We start from the raw sequence: 22693 nt of genomic DNA, 5'->3' as shown, positions 1-22693 counted from the left end.
TAATTTAACAAAAATATATTTAGACTGCTGGACAAACTTCAGAGAAGCAGGTGTGTAGATTTCTGACAGCACAAACTTGGTAGTCATTGTGTCAATGCATCAGATCTGGTAAATTTTCCTCTATTTTTAAAGGGAAAAAGGAGATGGGTTTGGTGTGTTCAAACTCTATATACTAAAAGAAAAAAAATATCAAGCAAGCAGATGAACCAACCTACCAAACAAAAAGTTTTATCCCACAAGATACTGTGCCATACATTTGTATTGCAGCAAAAAACTTTCTGAATGTTACTTAAAAGAGACTCTGTACTTTTATGGATCTTCCCTTAATTGCGGCTACAATGATTGAATTTTGGCATTGTTGGGCATGTGGTGTGTGGTTTGAGCATAAGGTAGTTTTGATGCATTAACCAAACACTGTTTCTAAAACTGCTTCATGCAAATGTTAGTGTTGACTGGGACAGCAATGGATTTCATGGGTTTTGCATTTTCCCACTTCATTAAAGGTCTAAAATTGCTGTGAGAAAAAAGATTTTATCAAAGTAGACTCAAGCAGAGCTAACCTAGTGCACTGTGTATGGAGTAATGCAGGATTTCAAGACGCTATTTCTGTATCTTCAGGTTTTTTAAGATTTATCTGATGCATATATTATCACTCTAGGCTCTTGGTGGGAACATAATGACAGCAAGTCCAATTTCTGACTTAAATCCTGTGTTAATGGCAAGTGGAAGCAAACTGACTCTGATATCAAATGGTAAGTTACTTATATTTCCTTGTGGCACGGAGGGGAGTGGGATAGTCAACAGTCTCCTGCCATGGATTGTAAGGTCAGGTCAGAACTTGAAAGCGGAAGTTAACATTATGTAAAGAATCAGAACCACAGGTTGGAAGGGACCTCAGGGATCATCTAGTCCAACCTTTCTAGGAAGAGCACAGTCTAGACAAGATGGCCCAGCACCCTGTCCAGCCAAATCTTAAAAATGTCCAGTGTGTTGGAGTCAACCACTTCCCTGGGGAGATTATTCCAATGGGTGACTGTCCTCACTGTGAAAAATTTCCCTCTCATGTCCAACCAGAATCTCCCCAAGAGCAACTTGTGTCCATTCCCCCTTGTCCTCTCCATGTGACTCCTTGTAAAAAGGGAATCTCCATCTTCTTTGTAGCTACCCCTTAAGTACTTTTTGAGGCTGAAGTCTAAAGGCTAGGCCTAAGGTTGGCTTCCTAAAGAATTTTGGACTGCTGTGCCAGAATGAATCTCTGGTACTGTGTATGTACTTACAGACATGTCCATGTGAAGAACTGGTTGAACACGTCTATTCATGAAAAACAATAAGCATGAAGCTGTTTCTGTCACTATCATACTTTAATGCTTGTGGATTTTTTTAGATTGAGATTGAAACTTTTTTTTTTCCCCTATGAAGAAAGCCAAATGTGTCTCAATTTGTATTTGCTCTTAGGAGGAATTTTTTAAAAATAGGATCCTTGAAGTAAGTGGACTGTCTGCTCAGTGACTTTCTTTTGTAGTGGTTTGTGTGCAGGCTAAGGAAAGAGGAACGCATGAATTACATTGGGATGTTGGGAACTGATTCACCTGGAGGCTCAGCTTTAATTAGATAAAAAGGGAGGAGGTCTCTTTGATCAGTTCCTGTGCAAATAAAATTCCTTATGGTGGATTTGGTGGAAGAGGGTGGAAAAATGAAAACTGGTAACGTATCAAGAGAGATTTATGTAGGTTGAAGGCTCTTTCACACATATTATTGCCATTCTGCATCTGAGTTATTCATCCACCATTGGTCTCCTTGCTCTACAGAGGGCAAAAGGACTGTCACGATGGATGAGAAGTTTTTCACTGGATACAGAAAGACAATAGTTAAGCCTGAAGAAATACTTCTTTCTGTTGAAATACCCTACAGCAAGAAGGTAAGCTTGTAGGAAAAGACTTCAATATCTGTGGAGCTAAAATGCTGTTATTTGAGTGTTATTTTCAATGTTAGGCACTTTTCCCTTGGCAACCGACCTCTGAATGCTTATGTAGTCCCAAGTGGACCAGGAAGAAAGTAAATTATTTGGTGAAAATCTAGCAGCATACACTGTTTGAAAAGCAAGGGGAGCTGAGCTCTGTGATAAAGTATGGTAAGCCCAAGAAGTTTTCTAGTGCAAGAAATATAAATTTTACTGTATTGTCTGCAGCTTTTTGAGTGCATACAGTAATGATGAAAGGTGACAAAGTGATGTTCCTATAGGTCTAAATTCTGTTTGCAAAGTAGTACAGCAAGGATGCTAGCAGTTCCTGAAATAAAGTGAAGTTAAGTTTTCCAAGATTCCTGCTTCATTTCTGTGACCTGAAATGGGAAAAAGTGTGTATGGATAAGAGGGAAGTTCAGTTTCTGCATCCTTGCCTTGCAAGACTGAAACCACAAGGGCTGATTATTAGGGCATTTTGGCAATGTAGTCTTGCAACTTCAACTGAACCTGCAAAACTTCCTTTGGACAGAACAATGAACACCTCTCCTATGTAGCAGCATGAACCATAATAGATTCAGAGTGTCTAAGAGGTAAAACTCTTTTTTCCCTTTAGGGCTGAGAACATCAGACTGTAATTTTATGGTTGTGAAAGTATTTACCTTTTCAGGGCTTCAGGCTACAAGTTATAAGATGCAAGGATTCACAGTATAATGACACATTTTCTTTATAAATGGAAAACACTGATTTACTTGATATGCCATCATATTATGGGATAGAACCAATAAATCCTTTGTCTATCCTCTCTAATTTTTGAATCTAACTATTAACAGAACATAGTTGTTTTATTTATGGTGTTTTTCCATCTATTTCTGCGAGATTCTTCTTTGATCTTGTGGTAATTGCAGGAAGCATTGCTTTTTGCCAAAATGAGAAACATGCTGAGGTAGTCAGTGGAAAACACCATATTCCCCCATCCATCTAACAGTCATATGGCAATTTCACAAAACAAACAAATGTTTACCAGCAGGGCAATGGCTTCATCCCTAGGTTATATGCAGCTGATTGATCTGAAGGACTAAACCAACTCTCTACTTCATGGTTTCTTGGCTGATCTTTGCTCACAAACATGAAGTCAGGGGGAGTAAAGTTCTTCAGGGGATGTCTGAAGGTGCGGGCATGTGGCAGGCAGAGTCTTCTGCAACTGTTGTGATTTCCTCACAACTGGAAGGAGGGCTGTGTCAGCAAACAGCTATATCTGTTTTGTGGTTTTTTTTTTTTTGTTGTTTACGTTTGTTTAAAACTGATGTTATCTCTTGTATTGATGTGACTTGTCACACCAAGGGTAAGACACGAAGAATTAGACCAAAGTAGTTTAGTAGTTTACACCATTCAGTTACTGTACGGGGACTGAACTCAGGGTAGGGTTTATCACAGAGAGAATGTTAGGGGAGAGGAGGTAACATGTTTTTCTCCTGCTAGTTTGTGTGTCAGATATTTAAGATATTCAGGGAATAAAGGTTTTTGAGTCTCTACTTGTAAGGGGATTGCAGTTGAGGGAAGGCAGTATTTAGAAAAGGAAAGAGCTCACTGGATTAAAGATAAAATATGAACAGATTCCAGAAAAGGAAACTCCTTAGCTTTTTGTATATAACAAGGCATTCCTAGAACAGGACGTATCCTTTATTTAACAACCCTCTTTCACTTCTGCGCTATAAAATAATTTCTTGTGTTCCAGATAATGTTCACAAATATTATGCACCACTTGCATTATTACTCAGTGACCATCTGTTTTTCATATCCTTTCCTCTGCATACACCCTTCCCTTACTGTTACTGTTCTCATATTGTTAGTTAATTTTTATAATAGTGTTCTGCGTGACATAGACACTTACTGGTTTTCAAGTAGAAAAAGCCTGACAACACAATGCCTATGTATTTCTATCTTTTGAAAACAATCTTAACTTACTGTTTGCTCAGTATTGCCATCATAGGCTCGTAGTATCACAATGCTTGCCCTGCTGAACAGACAGAAAGCAGTTGTGAAGTCTTACTTCATCCTTTAAATTAGTGTCCTCCAACTTTCATCCATTACTGGTCCATATATTCCACAGTGGTGGACTGAAAAATTGATGTGGAAACAATGGTTTTGCAATCATGAATATTGCCTATGAATCTCTTAGAGCCTATGGATTTCTTAGTGTGCTCCTACCTATTGCTGCATCCTGTCCAGAAGGGGAGACAGGAGACTAATCTAGGTGTCTAATATGCAGCCCTTAAGACTAAAAGTTGCTTGGTTTTTCTGTGAGAATTACTAACACCTAGAAACTTTCACTGTGATATTTTAGAGCAGATGTGTTCTGTTGTTTTACCAAGAGGTAGGGCAGACGTGGGCAGCTGATGTGATCTTATCTACGCCCCTAGTGAGGAAAAATAGCAAGTGCCATTTCTCCTACAGGACTCTGAACCAAGAAAACTAAGGTGTCTTGCAATGACTGAAGGCAAATATTTCCCTTTTGTTGCAATCATGTTATTGGAAAACTTTTCTGAAGAATGCAGTAAGAGAAGAGGCTACTTTATCTCCTCTTTAAAGCTAATTGATTTAACAAGCAGAGTGGCAGAATGTCCTTGTTGGGAGGATGCTATTGATGCTCCTCTGCTATTATCTGCTGGCTGCCCATTAATTACTTGAATCCAGGAAATGAAACACACCCTTCAGTTATATCTCCAGTAACAAGTTCTTGATGTGCAAAAGGGGCCTTTTGTGAAACTGTTCTCATTGCCAACAATAGAGGAATTGTTCTTTATAATAATGAAAAGAATTGCTGTCTACTTCTGATTAGAAATAATTAATGGAACAGACTGCTGTGCTGTGCAGAGTCACTTGGCTAAGCTGTTAGAGAAGAAATTTGGCAGAAAACTCCCCAGAAGGGCCATGCAAAGACATCAGCTCTGATTACTCTCTTACTCTGCATTATGTCTGAGCAGCAATTTGTCATAATCTGCAGACAGGCAAGGGCAAAAACTGACTGTACTGTGACTCCACGGTGATACTGTTACTCAGTGTATACAGGTAGAGGGTTAATCTTGTATTTACTGTCACTCTTCACTGGAGCTGCTGGTTTTTGTGACTTGTAGTTGCTGGTGCATTTAAAAGAACTTTCTCACTCTGTGGAGACCAGCAGAGAATTCAGAATAGTTACTGAGAATTGTATTTGCAGTAACAGATTGAAATTGTCTTATATTAATTATTCTGATATATGCTAGAACTGTGAAACATGTGATTATTGATTTTAGTTCTTGTAGAGTTCAAAGACTTCTGAAGGGATTTAGGATATGGGTTTTATTACTTAGGCTTCCAGCTTAGCAGCCTAGGAGAAAAAATTTGCTGAGGAACTGTAATAAGACAAGTATGAGATGATCTCTGTCAAAGCTCATTTCCCACACAGTCCTAGGTTGGCTGATAACCACTGAACTAATACATTAGAATTAATTGTTGAATCATGTGAAAATGTACAGTGCTGCTTAAACAAACATGTCCTGCTTGGCCCTGCAAGATGAATCAACTGGATACAGTTTCCTGGAATAGCTCATCAATGTAGAGAGAGGATAAAAGCTTGTCCATATTTCTACTCCAAAGCATGCCAAGGTAGAGAATAAAGAAATCTTTTCCTGTTTTCTAGGGTGAATATTTCTCAGCTTTCAAGCAGGCTTCCCGTCGGGAGGATGACATTGCTATTGTGACCTGTGGGATGAGAGTCTTGTTCCAAGATGGCACTAGCCGAGTGGAGGAGATAAAACTAAGCTATGGAGGAATGGCTCCTACAACTGTCCTGGCGCTAAAAACTTGCCAGGAGCTCACTGGCAGGTAGGGATTTTTCTGTGATAGAAAGGCTGTCTAATGGAATGGTGCTGATTTTTACAGGAGCAGTTCAAATACCCTAAATCCTCTCTGATAGTACACAGAAGGAGAATGGGGAAGAAGTGTAGCTACACTTCTGTATCAGTCTGTGTTTTGTGTGATGCCATGCTTCCTCCAGTACTCCTTACCCTCAAAGATCCATGTCAGCCTCTCATTCAGAGAGCCACTTCCTTGCTAAACTTACTCATCTGTTGAAGTGGGCAGAAGCTAGATGTGGGCATGACCTACAAAACTGATTTTCTTTCAAATTGGACTGAGAAATCTACACCTTTATCATTTAATAGCTTTGCCACATCTTTAGAGAAGATGACATGAGCCCAAGATGAGAGCAAAGCTGACACATACTATAAACAGATAGAACAGGTGGCTGCTGCTTAAGAGCTTGCAATGCTGCCGTGGAAGAGTTAGTCGGTCCAGTGATACTTATGGCTGGGCAAGGGCTCTGTGTTGCTTTTGTTCCCTTGCAGAGACTGGAATGAGAAGCTGCTGCAGGATGCTTGCCGCTTACTGGCGAGTGAGATGGATCTGTCTCCTTCTGCGCCTGGTGGGATGGTGGATTTCCGACGCACGCTTGTGCTCAGCTTCTTCTTCAAGTTCTACTTGACGGTCCTTCAGAAACTGAGCAAGAACAACCATGGCACTGTGAGTGCTGCTAGGGAAGGCAGATGTGGGGAAGGACGACCTGTGTGTGCTCTCTTGATGGGGAAAGCATGGGGAGGGTTCAGATTCAAGCAGAGTCATACCTGATAATGAACTCCATTTTGCAATAGCTGCCAGAGCCCCCCTACTCCTTACCTGCGTGACAGTGACTAGTGTATCTTCCCACTTGCTTCCTTGTGGCATCCCTACCTTGCTGTGAAAGGATGCTGACCTGTGGGTTCACAGGAGGATCCCTGCACCTCTCCCCTTTGTTGCATTACAACCGCTCTTGTGGGTCTGTGGCTATTCTCTGCACAGGGCCTGAGCTCTGTTGGCCTTTCACCCAGTAAAAGATGAATTATCTTCACTGGAGGACGGAGAATGGAGAGTATCCTGGGCTATTGGGGAACATGAGAAAGGGACTGGCAGGGAGGATGATTGTTCTTTAATATGTCTCTGGCAGAACAATCTGTGTGAGCCCATCCCTTCGAACTACATCAGTGCTACAGAGCTGTTTCACAAAGATCCCATTGCAAATGCCCAGCTTTTCCAAGTAAGTAGGATTACCTGCATGATGTAGACCCAGGCTTTTCTGTAGCTTAAACTGTGCTGCTTATCTTGTTGTCTCCCTGAGTATGGGCAATACGTGAACTTATATAATGCCATTCCTGAGGCTTCTATTTGGGGCTCAGTCCTTGCATTAGGATGCAGTGTTCTTTCCTCTCATTACCCAAGACTGTTCCTGACATGTACAGCTTGATACAAATCGCTGTGGGTAGCACTTTCCTCCTGCACCCACCTCCATATCCAAACTGAAAGTGCCCTTCTGCTTTCCCTAGTTGCAGCCTGCCTTTCTGTGCATTTCACAGGCTTCAGATTCAGGATGCATCTTCTTCCTTATTTCTCTTTTAATGACCTGTTCTCTTCAGCTTTCAGAGTAGAAGCCAGCTTCAGAACTTGAACCTTTTATGCAAGCTGCCACATCACACCCTTCTATTCCACAACAGTCTCAAACCCTGAACGAACCCCTTTTACTTAATTCTCCATAGCCCATTCTGTGTATCTACTCCATCTTGTTTACCGTCCTTTCCCACAGGACTGAGCCCCCATCCCGTTCCCCATCTTGCTAGAATGTCTCATGGTGCCTTTTGCTCTCCCATCGATGATTCTGCCCCCTGCAATATGAGCAGTAGTAGTCAGTCATATGTTTTACTCCAGGAAGTGCCCAGGGGGCAGGCAGTTGAAGATATGGTGGGCCGGCCTTTGATGCATGTTTCAGCAGCCAAACAAGCATGTGGAGAAGCTGTTTACTGCGATGACATCCCTCACTATGAGAATGAGCTGTATCTAACACTGGTGACCAGCACCAAAGCCCATGCTAAGATCCTGTAAGTGTTGCTTCTGAGTTTCAAATATTGGAACCATCCAGTGCCTGGTGGCTTAGAAAACATTGACCTGTCAAGTGGCAGGTGAGGGAAAGGTTTTAGCATTAGTGGGAACTCCAGTTCATTGCACATTGTTATACAGAGTGAGCTGTATGTGTTACAGCTGCCTTGCAAGTCTGTGTCAGTGGGAATACGAGGGAATTAACACCAAACTCCAAGCTTTGCTGAAGCACAAAGCCCTCAGACCTAGGCAACCTTCTTGCATGTCCTGTCTCTTATACTCAAGCATGCAGGATTAAAAAGGAGCAGGGTAAGAGAGTACCACAATGTTTGAGATGTCATTTTAATCACTAACCAGAGCATGGAGCTTGACCATGCTCTTTCCTATCTGCCTAAAAATTTAGGTTGTAACATGCAGTTCTGCCACAGCAGTCCTGTGGCTCACAGCACCGGTGAGTAAGCTCTGTGTGTACTGTCTTCTGGTTTTTGCCTTGCACGACGCTTGCTTGCACTGGCTATGATCAAGCCCTCTGCATAACAGTCCTATGTGAGTTAGCTTCAGCTATTATATGTAGACCTGTTTGTGCTTGGCTGTAGCAAGGTGGATAGGGCAGTATTTGGAAGTGCAGCTGCCTCTGAAAACATCTTGTCCATGCAGGGTGTGACTGATGAATAATTTATTACAATAGTGACTAACCAACTCTAAAATGCCTATCCTGGCAGGTAATGCCATCTACATTCTGAGTTTTAATACTGTTATATTGTGGGACTGACTGCCCCCCACAATCCCTAATTTTATTTGCATTGTGGTGGCTCTGCAGGCTCTCATCTGCCCTCAGCTGATTTGACGTGGGACACTGCGTTACATTGCCTCGTGTCATCCTCAATAGCCGTGCTATGTGCTGTTGGTTCCTTAGGCAATACTTCCTGCCTACGTAGGCTTCCCGTCCAGAGGTTTCCCACAGTGGTCTAACGTGGGATGGGCAGTGTGGTGGTCATGGATGCACAGATGTAGTAGCTGACTCCCAGGTTATGAAAGAAATTGCTCTGTTATATCATAGCTAAATCTTGGGTGTCGCAACGTGGTCATTGATGAGTGCTGCAAACATAATCATTGTTACTACTACCAGTGCCAATGAGGCAATAGAGGAAGCATCAGATCTATGCCTGTGGCCACAATATGCAGTATTTTCTAGAGGCTGCTGTACACATTCTCTGCATTTGCATTGTCCACTCACATTTCAAGCTGTGAGTCTGTGTTTTTCTGTAGAGGAAGTAGTAGAATATTTCTTCAGGTGACAAAAGTATCTCAGTCTACAGTTTTGCTGGTCAAAATATTGGCTCCAAAAGCTTCCACTTCACCCAAGTTAGATTTTTATCACCAAGTATAAATTAGAAATCATTTGCCTCTGTATTTCCAACTAAGGGAAACTGTCAGGGGATTGTGTCTGAGGAGTTACTGCAGAAGCACGGGAAAGTGAACTTTCCAAGGAAAAGTAGCGTTGTCTGCAGTTGCTGCAGTCTAAGAGTTCATGTGGGAAAGTTCATTCATACATGTAATGTCTTTTTAAAAAGGTCTGTAGCTCACTGGGATACATAAACAGCTACTTTCACGCAGTTTGTATCAGAGTTTCAGGAATCTAAACAAGCAGGCTGAAAAAATTGCAGGAATTTACAGAAGACAATAAATCATTCAGTTAGCAGAAAGAGGGCCACAGCTTTTGTATTTGCAACAGTTCCCTTGTCAAGCAAGTCAATTATGTAGCCAATGACAAAATATCAGAAAAAGAGCTTGGAAGTCCTTTATAATACAATTTTAATGAAATGCTCCATATAAAAATTAAATTATATTGCACTTTTCTAATTACTTTCTGTCCTGCTTGTCAATTAGTTTTAAACCTGTATATGATTCAAGCAGACAAGCATCTTGGTTAGATACCTCTTTTGCTGATGACCGAAGAAAGCCTTTCATGAAGCTTTTTGTCTTTTGGAATGGCATTTCTTTTGCATCCTTTTAAATACTCTGCAGCTTCCTTGTGACTGATACTCAACAACTTCTCCCTGACTCACAGCCACATTTTTCTCTAGAGGTGAACCCACAGTAGGTGACATGTGTCTGCAGGAATTTTTCATGTTTGTCAATAGCCAGGGAGGAGTCGTACCTTCACAGAATCACGGCAGCCAAGACAGTGGAGGCATACCATCACTAACAGCAATCTGTATTTGGTGAAGGGTGTCAAGGCATCTTTACTATGCATGGTGATTGGATCAAGTTCAGATATGTCTAAGGGAAAAGTTGTATGATGCAGTATATTTCAAAGAAGCAGACTCCCAGTCACGATTCAGATTATCATATAGATCATAAATTATTTTAGTGTAATATGTTGCCCTTTCTGCATTGGTCTCACATGGTATTCTTGTGACAAACTCCTCCTCTTTTGCATAGCCAGACTTCAGGGAATCAAGCCTGAAAGTGTATTGCTATCTCATAAGTGCTGATAAAAAGAAAAATGAGAAATAATAATGCTGCCTCTCCTCCTTTCTTTCTTTAGTTCTGTAGATGCATCTGAAGCCCAGCGTGTTCCTGGGTTTGTGTGTTTTGTTTCCGCCAAGGATGTTCCTGGAAGTAACATCACTGGCATTGCTAATGATGAGACTGTCTTTGCTGAGGATGTGGTATGTTGTTAGGAATAGCCTTTTTCAATCACACTGCTCAGGAGATAAGATTTCTCATATTGCCCAGTGAATTCCTATACCATACACAGAGATAAATCTGAACTAAACTGAAGTCAATAGAAATTTTGGTGCCAAATTCAGTAAGGCCTGAGCCCTGTTGCCCCATGCCCCTCTCCTCTGTGTTATCTGCACTATTCTCCTCTAGGCTGCAAGCCACTGGGACAGGCTCACTTGCTTAGCGTCCAAAGTTGTCTGTGATTGTTTTCCCTTGACCAGTTTTAAATAGACCAGTCTGAAAAGACAGATGAAAAACTGTACAAAAGGAATAGATGAAGAGAATTATCTTGAGCTTCTCAGTTACTGCATATATATACACACCAAAGGATAGCGGGTCCTAATCTTTGCCTGTAGGTCACTTGTGTTGGTCATATCATCGGTGCAGTTCTTGCAGACACACAAGAACATTCCAGAAGAGCAGCTAAAGCTGTGAAGATTAACTATGAAGAGCTTAAACCTATTGTCACAATTCAGGTAAGATGTCTCACAGCTGTTTCTGCAGTTAGCTTGAGACTCCCTGATGTCCAGTTAACTTCTATTCCCACACATGTGGTTATTTGGTCATGTGTTTTTTAGTCTTTGTGGGTGCAGCAGGATATGGATAGAAGGAATAATTTGTATATTTAAATAGAAAGAGTACAAACCTTTGATGTGGTGCTGATTGGGAGTCCATTAACTTGTTCTGTGTTTTTTAAAGCTAAACCAAATAAAAATAGAATGTATTAAAAATATATTAAAATATAATCTGGTAGATATATTGTGCTCAGCACAAATTTGTTTAAATTAACAAGGTTACTGTCAGTTACATTCTTACCCACAGGCACTTGCTTTCAATATTCTCTGGTATGACCCTGCTGGCTTCACTGGTGTTCATTCTTTCTTCATTCTCTGATTTATAACACTCAATAATAGGGTATGAAAACATCTCTTCTAGCTCTGTCGCTGCATTACTCCTCTGAGATTTCTGCAGACCATTAGTCTAGTTTCTAAGCTGATTAAATTAATTTTCAGGAGTTCATTCTCCACTGTGAACATTTCCACTGACCATATGGACACAGCCCTTAAGTGGCTTTTCTCAAAGCTGAAGAAATTTGTGATCATTTCATGCCTTTTTTTTTTTAACTAGAAGGCTCATTGACAAGATTTCCTTATATGACAATAAAAGCAAATGTTAATATCTAACACAGCGTTCACATCTAGAAATGAGAAAAAATGCATGAAGCCATTCTTACTGGGGAGAAATTAGAACCATGGGATTCTAATTAATTTTTTTAAATGGTCAGTATTTCATACCATGTATTTTGTAATGTGAATTGTATTCATGCAAATACAAAGAGTTTGTGCACTGTGTAGTACAGACTGTCATCTGTGGACAGAGGTTTGGTTTGTTTGCGAGATTTGTGGGTTCACAAAGAGTGTGTGAAAACTTTTCCTTTCTGAGGATTCTAGCTGTATATTCAACTAGAGGAGACGAGAGTGGAGCCAGAAATGTGCTGATTTGTTGTTGTTGTTGTTTTTTGATCATTCTGTGGGTTTTTTGTCATTAAGGAAAATTTCAGTTTTGGCAAAAGTGAAATGCGTTAGTAAAACTTCCCCAAGAAAGATTATTGTGTATTAGCTCAGAAGTGAACTATTTCTGCAGAAGTTCTCATCCCATCTGAGAGATTTAGTTTTCTCCTTCTGTCTCTTTTATTTTCCTCACTTCATTATTATTTTTTTTTTTAATTTACCATTCACCCCCCTTCTGGGCCTCAGACTATAGTTAACATAAGTTGTAAGTCATAGCTTTGGTATCTACAGACCTTGAGGTTCTGGGTCTGTAATTTAAAATGGGTCACAAGGAACAACCCAAGATTTTCCAATTATGGTGCTTATTGTGAAATTGCTGTGTTGCCAAAAATTATTTAGTACTGCTTTAAGTCAAGTCACTTGGCTATTACCATAGTTAGTGTCTGATAAGTTTTTGTCCTTTTTATCTTGCGTATTTCTTATTCAGTCAGAGGAAGCTTTGTTTTCACTCCACTTCCACAAAAATTTCATTGTGTCATTATGTTTCCTAGGAAGCTATTGAGAAACAATCCTTTCTTAAGTCTATAAAGAGGATTAATAAAGGAGATGTGAAGAAAGGATTTGAAGAATCTGATCACATTTTGGAAGGTGAGACTAAGCAATAATCCTTCTTTTAAGATAGGATATTTTTGACAAAAGAAGTCAAGCTGCCACCTTCCTTTTTATGCATACGATACTGAACTCATGAAAGTAAGGCTTGGGGGGACTAAATTAATTTCATATTAAGTTTCAACTAACTGTTTGTATACAAATAGCTTGTGAAAAATTTAATTTTGGTTTCAAACTTGGATGCTCCAAGCTATGCCCCTGTACACACTCTCTTCCAATGTAAGGACACATTTTTCTTAAGGAAATATTCTACAAAGTCATTTTTTTTTCCTTCCATGAAACATATCCATATAGGAGCTTTTCCCTGTCCAGACACAGTCTGGCCTGAATTTTACAGACAGTCAATTTCCTTTAACCTGGTATACGACTGTATCTTATGAAAATGGGACATACATGTGTCTGTAAACCTGATCCACCCACAGTGGTGGCCGCAGGTATCATGAAGAACGTGGCACTGCTCTGTCACTCTTTCTCAACGTTGTTGGTCTGTATTTGAGGAAGGGTGTTTCTTTTGTGTGCTTCTTGGTTTCATTCAGTTGGAGTCTGCCAAGCGGGTTGTAGAGACATTGGTAAACATTGCAGTTATCAACAACTGCTTAAAACCTCTATGTGTTAGAAGTGGAGAGTGCCAGAGCTGTGAACTGGAATACTCTGTCAGACCCATGTCATTGCTTGGTGTCTGTATCACTGATCAATAGCTGCTGAAAGGAAGAGTCTCAAACATCAGACCTTTGGAGAACTATGTATTTATCGAAAACAGGGTGTTGTATCCCTCTTACAGATCTGAGAGGGAAGTTAAATCAGTTACAGACACAAAGCCTGGTTGTGAAGGGATTACTCTTGAAGATTAGAGAAGCATGCCCCCTAACCTCCCCATGGGGAAAGTGGGGCATTATTTAACTAAAACACCCATTTCCAGGTCTGTCATTTGTTGTATTTTTATATGCATTGCTGAGACTTTCCTCTGCAGTCAGCGATTGGTGCTGGCACTTCAAAGGGTGTCATAAGCTGTTGTTAACTGTTTCTTATAGTGCACTGTAATATACAAAATGAAAACACTGTGCCAGACGAGGCAGAAATTTTTCTGAGCTAGAAGAATAGGTTATTTAAAAGGCTGCAATCTTGTGTGAATGTCAGGCCAACCCCCTTGAGGAGACAAGAGAAAGGCCCCTGCTACATATCAGAGTAGGCGTTGTCTCAGACAAATGTGCATTTATCACCGATGTATCTAAAGAAGGCAGCTATTTTGTCGTTGCTGAATTGAATAAAAGGAAGAGAGGAACAGGATTTTGAGAACTGCTCTGAATTTTAATTTTCATGGCAGCTGAATAGACATGGGCCATGACTGAGAAAGGAGGGGGATTCTGATGTTTAATAGTGTGTAGCATGACTGGAAGTGGTACCCTCAGCACTGCTAGGTAACACATGCAGTGACAGAGAGTTGATTCCCAGTTAGATCTTAAGGCATTTTGGGTTTCTGTTTTTGTTCCCCCGTTTCAAAGTCTCTAACTTTGTATTTGATCTGCTCAGATAGACTATACTTGATTTATTTTTATCCTTCATCTCAGTGGTGTTATCAGAGCAGTCTGAAAGGCATCAAACACTGCGTCTTAAGGGATGCTGGGTCAATGGCATGGTGTGCTGGCTTATTTTTGAAATGCCAGCCACTTGTGTTTTGGATTGAAGTTTTCTAGAAAGTGGAGGGGGAGACATGTGTCTGGATTTTTTGGTGTTTTTTTGTTTGTTTTGTTTTTCTTTTCTCTCTTCTTTTCAGTTTTCAAACCAGAAGTGTCAGTTTTAGAGCTAGGGATATCCAGTGCTGGGCAGTGCAAAAGGTTGTCATTTAACACATGTCAAAAGGGCAGTAGCTTGCAGGCAGCACATGATGGGAGATGCCTTATAACACCAGGGACACACTATCTTTGGGGAATTTATTTCAATTTTCTAGGGGAGATGTACCTTGGTGGGCAGGAGCATTTCTATCTGGAAACTCACTGCACTGTGGCCGTGCCAAAGGGGGAAGATGGTGAGATGGAACTCTTTGTATCAACCCAAAACCTAATGAAGACACAGGTACTGTCTCATTGATCTGCTACTTAAAAAGCATTTTTTTTCTCAGTTTCAGACTAGATAAACAGTTTACAGTTGGTCCTATCTTGTCTTGAATAAAAAAAACACATAAGCTTAGAGTTGGGTATGGGATCTAAAATCCTCATCCATCCTACTGGTGTTCTGAATCCACTTCCAGGTGACAGAGGTGTTTCTAAATGCTTAACCCTTTCTGGCGTGGGTGCCAGCTGGTCAGTAGGCATGGCTGTTGAATGATATATCAGAAAGAGAGGTGATGTAAACACTGAGTTATGTATACGCCAACTCTGTTATCTTGTGAGATAGGCAACTGGCACTATGGGGTCTCTTTGGCCTGTTTAGTGACTCACCAAGACTGTCCAAAGGTCTCATAATAGAGTGAGGAGAATGGTCACAGTGGTATGGACGTCAAACCCTGTGCTAAATGAGACCTATGTCTTCATAATCTCATCTCATGTCAGCCTCTTCCTGAATCTGCTGAGGCACTGTGTGCCTTCCCACCTCACGGAAGACGTACTGGGCTTATTGGTTCCAGTTGCATCAAATCCAATTGCAGGACCAATAGGATCTGCAGTGTAACAAAGTATTTGTACTGTTGCAACGGTTGCAGAAAGGCAATGTGTTGGTATCTAGTTCCTAACACCAGGTCAGCTCTGTACATGTTCTGCTGTTTTGTTTTTCTTTAGGAGTTTGCTGCTAATGCATTGGGAGTCCCTTCAAATCGGGTTGTGGTTCGAGTGAAAAGAATGGGAGGAGGATTTGGAGGAAAAGAGACTAGGAATACTATTTTAACAACTGCAGCGGCTGTCGCAGCCTTCAAGTAAGTTTGGGTATGGGGAACAGGGCTTTTTCCTTTCAGACTGTTCCAGCCTGCCTCTTTCTGGAGCACTTTGAAGACTCTTCATGTCTTCTTACTGTACAGCTTATAGCAAGCCTAGGATTCCCAAAGGAGGTGTCTTGGCTCTTAGCTGGTAGGAGAAATTGAACCTGCTGAGAGGGGCTAAGCTTATGTGGGAATGTCAGCTTTTGATAGGAAAGGGGGAGAAAACCCTTACTCTGCTGTCCCTTTGGTGTTCTCTGAAAACTCTTGTATCTCAAATTATCTGCCTCTCCACTTCACCTCAAACCCTTTTAAAATCCAGCACTAGCCATGCTGGTTGTTCTGTATAATAGAGGTATGACAGTCTCTTCCTTGCTCAAAACTCTACTACACCAGCCTTGCACCGCTGTTTCTCTGCTCTTCTGCAAACCCTCTCTTTGGATTTTTCCCTAGGAAGGGTGGCAGGCCACTGAACAGAAACTCACTCCTTTCAAACCCCTGAAAGCTCAGGGAATGAAACTAGACCATAAGCATTTGTGAAGCGTAGATTGGAAATGTGCTTCTGGTTTCTGGATTTTTTTTTTTGTTCAAAACCCAGAGTATTTTGATATGTGCTCATCTTTGTGCAAGTTTCTGTGGTTATAAGTGAACACAGCCTCTGAGATGACATTTGTGCGCTGTGTGTAACACTGCCCTTCCCAGTACTGCCCTCGTAGGTGAGGATGTACCCTGCTGGCAGTGCTAGGTGGGTCTAGCAGCACAGCAGCAATTTGATAAAATACCTTCAGAAGAGAACAGCCAAAGTGAAGTTTCTGTACTTAATTCAGATTTATTTTTCCTGTTCTGAGTAAACCACCTGCTTCCACTAATTAATCAGTAATACATGTACATATTTTTTCTTTCCTTTATCTCTGCCAGCCAAACCACTGTTTTATATCCCAGAGGTTATGAAATAACATCTATGGCACTCCCTAGATATTTTTACAACCTGAGGGGAGGCATTGGGAAGGCAGAATTGTTAGAAGATGAAGACCAACTCCTCCTCTCCTCCTTGTTTCCCTCCTCAGATAATAAATAAGCAAACAAAAACCAAGGTCAAATTGAAGGCTAGTTAATACTTTGTTTAGCATTATTCTGTAATTCATATGGCATTCTCTCTTGCAAAGCCAAGCGAGTGCCTTGAGAAACAGTCTGGAAAGCAGTAATTGCTCAGTTATTAGCATCTGTCTTGGTAAGAAACTATCCTTTTTATTATTAAAGTCTCCACAAGAGTTTTCACGACAGGTCCCACCTTCTAAGGGCTGGGGTTTTTGTTTGTTTGTTTGTTGTTTTTTTTTTAACCTCAATATTGCCGTTTTCTTAAGAGGAAGATATATAAACCAAGCAGTTTACCAGTAATTCTCCATTGCCACTCTGGAAAGACAATCCTAATAAAAAAGAGGAGAGTCTTGCTTGGTAGGAACTATATTGTGCATTTTAGGCTTTGCCTGATAAATATTTCCTCTAACAGAACTGGCCGCCCAGTAAGGTGCATGCTTGATCGAGATGAAGACATGCTTATAAGTGGTGGGAGACATCCCTTCCTGGGCAGGTACAAGGTATGCATACATATGAAATGAATGCATGTTGTCTCAGTGTTGTCACCTGAAATATCAGAAAGTAGTAAGATACTGTGAAAAAATTGCTGCTCTGGTTGTTTCACTGCTGATCTCCTCTGCTGCCGATGGATCAGCTCAGCTGGGTTAGAGCATTTTTCCTGTTAAAGTACTGCAGAAGTTCTTTCTGTTCAGATGGTTCCTTTCTTGTGACCTCAGCATAAATGCTTTCCTTGCCCTTGCAACCAAGACTTTGTCCCTGTTGACAATCACACTGCTCTTAGATGCTTCCCCGTTTGTTTACAGTGTCATACTATTGTTTGTTTTTGTTACCTTCCTTTCCTCTTCAATCCCCATCCAACTGCTTCTGCTTTTCAGAGCAAAAGCCTGTTAAGGAAGGTATATCTATGACAAGTGGCCAGCACTTATTTTAGAAGAGTTCTCTGGAGCAAGATTAAGATGCATATGTGGACCCCTTACTGGGAAGCTTCCTCAGTTGCTGCCTGCACTTGTCCTGTGCTGCTGCAGCAGAGGACAGTCAGCCTTTTGCTTGTATGAGGTCCATTCAGCTTTTAGAGGGAAGCATGAAACAGAATGTTTTGTAGAAAACTGACTAGTGAGGAGACTCTCTTGACAGGTTGGTTTCATGAAGAATGGGAAAGTCAAGAGTCTGGAGGTGTCATACTACAGCAATGGGGGCAACTCTGTAGACCTCTCTTATGGTGTAAGTAAAATTTTCTGATGGCTAACTAGCTGGAAGACGTTTCCCTGTGCAACCTTTTGCTTTGCTGCCTACAGCACTGCTTGCACATCCTGTTCTCTGACATGGCTGAAAACAGACCTTGATGGGTTTTTGGAGCTTCTGCAACTGCTTTCTGAGCCAATTCACCTGCCTTGGCATGTGCCACAATTCTTATCAATGTTGCAATAACTTGGATTAGGCAAAAGTGTCAGGAAAGTTTGCTTTGCATTACAGAGGGCTGTGATGGGAAACTTGTTGCACAATGCAAGATGACTGATAGTTCCCCAGCTTTGGGGAAAGGTAATCCCTTAGAATAAGAAACATCCAAGTCAATAGGCTGACGAGGGCAGAGTGCCTAAATCAACAAGCTTGTTAAGGACTGGCTAAAGCTAACACTGGGTTCACAAGCACTAAGGACAAGAATGGGCCTGAGTTCTGAGTTTGTCTCTAAGAATTGGTATGCTGATGAGTAAAAAATGTCTCCTTTTCTGTCAAGTGAGTGATCAATCCAATAGCCTAGCGTCAGTCACGTTTATTCTAGCCTTTCTCTAATCCACTGAGTCTTTGATAATTTTCTACCAAAATGAATCCATTTCAGTAGCAGAGAACTGCAAGAGCTCTCTACCAGAGCCACCTTTGGTGCTAGCAATGTGGTTGGTGCTGTGCAGAGCAGTATGGCAGGCAAGTGTCTTCCCATAAAGTAAGGGCCTGGTTGAGATTAGATCTATGTGAATTTTCTTTTTGACTGTATCTGAATCAGGGGACTGGAAAGTGCTCCATGTTGAAATAAGGTTGCGATGTACATAATCTCCTCTCTGTGCTGCTGCTGGAAGGGAAATCTGGGAACACAAGCCAGAAAGAAGCTCTGGCCCTATCCCAGGTTGAACAATTAGTGGACAGAAATCTCAAATCTTGCAGTTTAGATGTAGCTATTGAAAATATTTATTTCATATAGTTGCCCTTACTGCCAGAGCCCAGCTGCTGAGTCACTTGATATCAGCAAGACTTGTCCAGTAACAGATTACTCAGTATAATTAAAAGAATATTCTTGCTCTTCCAGGTGGGTAATGGCATTTAGTAGTAGTTGGCTCAGCATGAGCCCAGGGCCAACAAAGGACCTTGAAGCTCCGTCTGTCCCAGCGTCATAAAAGCCAGCAGAGAAGTGTGCTTATTGCCCTGTCCCTCAGGAGGATACTGCTTGACACCCCATTGCAAATGGGAGTAGTAGCTGCACCTCAGTGCATTGACAGCAGAGCTGCAGTGTGCAAGAGAAAAGCGCTGGTTATTGTAAACTAACTTCAGAGCTTCCCAGCCTGGCTTTGGCAGCTAGTAAGAAGTCTGACATGTGATTCATGTAAAATGTGTCCACCCTCATTCCCTCTCTTCCCCAGGTTATAGACAGAGCCCTGTTACATTTGGATAACTCCTACAACATCCCCAATGTCAGTAGCGTGGGCATTGTCTGCAAGACCAACTTGCCTTCCAACACAGCCTTCCGTGGCTTTGGAGGGCCCCAAGGAATGATGATTGCTGAGTGCTGGATGAGTGACCTTGCTTGGAAGTGTGGCCTGCCACCTGAGGAGGTACAAATCCACTGACACTTTTCAGGGAGGTGCTGCCTTTGAACAAGCTCTGAGAGCTGGACACAACCACTAGAAAGTTATTAAGCATAAAAGCTTTTGCTTCATTTTTGCAAAGCCCTTGGCAGGATCTCAAACTTTCTGTATGACAGCTACATTATAGCATGGAATATCTTCTGCTTCATTAAATTCCCTCAGTAGCCTGTTATGTAACACCTTGCTTTAAGGATAGATATTAAAAAAAAAAGAAAAGCCCAAAAGCACTAGGTACCTTAATCTCACAATGTGCTTAAGTCCCAATCTCTCTTGAAAGTTCCCAGCCTTAATGCTTTTGTCCCCATTTCCCCATAAACAGATGTCTGTTAATTCTGTTGTTCCGTAGAGTGAGCAGTGGAGTGAAACTAGGAACCAACCTGCTTTTGTTGTCATCCTTTAAAAAGACCTAGTCTGAAGCATTTAACTTGGCATGTCCTTTATATGTCTCTTCGGAAAGGTGCGGAAGCTCAATCTCTATAATGAAGGAGACCTGACTCATTTTAACCAAAAACTGGAGGGATTTACTTTACGAAGATGCTGGGATGAGTGTTTGTTGAGCTCTAGCTATCATGCCAGGAAGAAACTAATTGAAGAATTCAACAAGTGAGTGTTCTGGAGCTGTCATGTTACTGGGTGCACCTGTTGCCTAACTTCTGAAGTTCTCTTAGCAAATGGAGTGATGTGAAGACAGACCTTATATTTGCAGAGTGACTTCTAAAAGTTTCTCTTTTTGAAATTCCTTCATGCTCACTGTGGGAAGAAACCTGTATCAGTGAGCTGGTAGCTTAAATAAGGCAGGAATCAGACCTAGCATGACATGATTTTTTTAAGGGAAATGTAGCAAAGGAGAGAGGGGGTCTGTTAAGTCCAGCTATGCTTTTCAAATAGCTATCAACGAAATTTGTTTAGGCTTTCCACTGTCTTATAGGCTTTTTTTTTTGTTATTAACTGAATAGTTAATAGTCCAGACAATTGCTTCTATAATGCCTGTGGGACCATCTTCAATTTGGATTTCTTCTTGTTTGGACCCATAAACAAAGCCAATCTTTCATAAAAATTACTGATTAATTCTGTCTATATTGCATTCAGGTATTTAATTTCTGCTGTGATACCCAAGCTGTCGGAGGGAAGCGTAGTATTGACTTGCGATGAAAATCTCATGAATATACAAATAATGTTCTTTCCTTGCAGGCAGAATCGCTGGAAGAAGAGAGGGATATGCATCATTCCTACCAAATTTGGCATCAGTTTCACTGTCCCGTTTCTGAACCAGGTCTGTAAGCGTCATTCGTCTTTTCAGTAGTGAAGCTAGATTTATACTGCCTCCCCCAGGCCCTCCTCCATTTGTACCAAACTGGAGCTTTCCAGAGTAGTAGTAAATTAGGTAAGAAAGAGCACACATTTTTCAAACCAAAATGAGCAACACTACAGTTACCAGTTTAGACTGTCCAAAAGACACCACAATGCTATGTTTCCATGGTATTGTTATGTCAATTTCCCTGCCTATTCCCTCTTCCTCAATGGTTGAAACACTGTTCCTGTGTTTTCGCATTCTTGATGGACTGTCAGTGGTGTTAGCAAGTTCAGGTGACAGGTGCGTCTCTGTTTCAGGGGGGCAGGTTTGGTTTACTTCTCCTGCTTTCTGAGCTGAAAGACTGACTTATGTTTGTTATGTCACTGGAATTTCTAATGAATTGGTGAGACTAAACCACTCACCTCAGGTATAAACTAGTAGCTTTAGTTACACCAAAGAACAGCATTGGTCTAGTTCCAAATTAATTTTCTCAGTGGATTGTAACTGAAATCTGCTAAGTATTTGACTAATTAATTTATGATGACTCTTGGATTAATGTTCCCTTTTATAGGCTGGAGCTCTGGTCCATGTGTATACAGATGGCTCTGTATTACTTACACATGGGGGGACTGAGATGGGTCAAGGACTTCACACGAAAATGATTCAGGTAATAACAAGTTTGGACTTAACCGAAGTCAGAAAAACTACACTGACTCTATAGTATTGCCTCAGATAGTTTGACACTTCCTCTATGTGCATGTGTAGGGTGACAAATCATTACTAATTCCTCTTAATTGTTTCAGCAGCAGTGCTACATTTCCAGAATGTTATCACTATTGAGTATGAGAATTAGATTCATCATCTTAACTCTTGTTATGTAGATAATGCAGGTTATGCTTACAATCTAGCATCTCTGGCAACTTCATTTCATCCCATAAAACTACAGCTGACATTTTATACAAAAATTAGTCATATTGCAAACATATTTATCTGCATATGCTAATGACTTTGTAGTTAAAAAGGCCTAAGGGAGCAACATTGCTTTGGCAGGGAAATGAAAGGGAAATCTACTAGGGCTCTTTATCCTCTGATTCTTATAATTGTTGAGAGAAGAATTTAGTCTCACAATAATGAAGTAAATGTCTGTCATTGTGGCAGAAGAGTACGTGTACGTGCTTGCACATATTCAGTCTGTGAACAGCAAACTTAACAACTTTCTGGCTAGCTCTCAAGTCACCAAATCAACTGAGTCTTCAAGAAAAATGAAATTTAGGATGGGAGAGGGTAGAGGTTGCAGTGTGGATCCTAGCAGTGTAAGCAATGAATGATAATGCTCATATATAAGAAAAGCTACTTACCAATTGTTTACCTTTGCTCTGCAGGTTGCTAGCAGGTCACTGGGAGTTCCCACATCCAAAATTTACATCAGTGAGACGAGCACAAACACTGTCCCAAATACCTCCCCGACAGCTGCATCTGTCAGTGCGGACATCAATGGAATGGCTGTCCATGTACGGAAGTGAAGTTATTTAAACCAGTGGGTTATAAGCTAGGACTCCAGAACATGAAAAATTGACGTGTATTTACCTATTACTTAAGGAAATCATAACCATCAAAAGGCAATTCCAGGCTCAGGATACCTCATAACTTCTTTGCCTGCTATAGCTGCCAGAAGCGTTAGATGATGAATGACCATATTTTTTTCAAGTTGTTCAAAAATCT

General features: G+C 41.0%; 1 protein-coding gene across 6 annotated transcripts in view; it reads left to right on the top strand.

Annotated features, from left to right (window-relative positions):
- The window catches only part of XDH (xanthine dehydrogenase), a 64875-nt gene that overhangs the window by 30660 nt on the left and 11522 nt on the right, over positions 1-22693 (top strand). For all 6 annotated transcript variants that reach the window (XM_075088706.1, XM_075088707.1, XM_075088708.1 and 3 more), the window contains 18 exons: positions 659-752; positions 1809-1918; positions 5643-5827; positions 6349-6523; positions 6984-7073; positions 7739-7908; positions 10458-10581; positions 10993-11112; positions 12699-12795; positions 14765-14889; positions 15591-15724; positions 17235-17322; positions 17957-18043; positions 19453-19644; positions 20135-20280; positions 20869-20950; positions 21543-21638; positions 22354-22482. In XM_075088706.1, the coding sequence (XP_074944807.1) occupies positions 659-752; positions 1809-1918; positions 5643-5827; positions 6349-6523; positions 6984-7073; positions 7739-7908; positions 10458-10581; positions 10993-11112; positions 12699-12795; positions 14765-14889; positions 15591-15724; positions 17235-17322; positions 17957-18043; positions 19453-19644; positions 20135-20280; positions 20869-20950; positions 21543-21638; positions 22354-22482 (2244 nt within the window). The remainder of the gene's footprint in view (positions 1-658; positions 753-1808; positions 1919-5642; positions 5828-6348; positions 6524-6983; positions 7074-7738; positions 7909-10457; positions 10582-10992; positions 11113-12698; positions 12796-14764; positions 14890-15590; positions 15725-17234; positions 17323-17956; positions 18044-19452; positions 19645-20134; positions 20281-20868; positions 20951-21542; positions 21639-22353; positions 22483-22693) is intronic.

The sequence above is a fragment of the Phalacrocorax aristotelis genome, chromosome 3, assembly GCF_949628215.1.
Source record: "Phalacrocorax aristotelis chromosome 3, bGulAri2.1, whole genome shotgun sequence".
NCBI lineage: Eukaryota > Metazoa > Chordata > Aves > Suliformes > Phalacrocoracidae > Phalacrocorax > Phalacrocorax aristotelis.
Note: the sequence above shows the minus strand (reverse complement) of the source record. Positions and strands in the feature narration are given on the sequence as shown.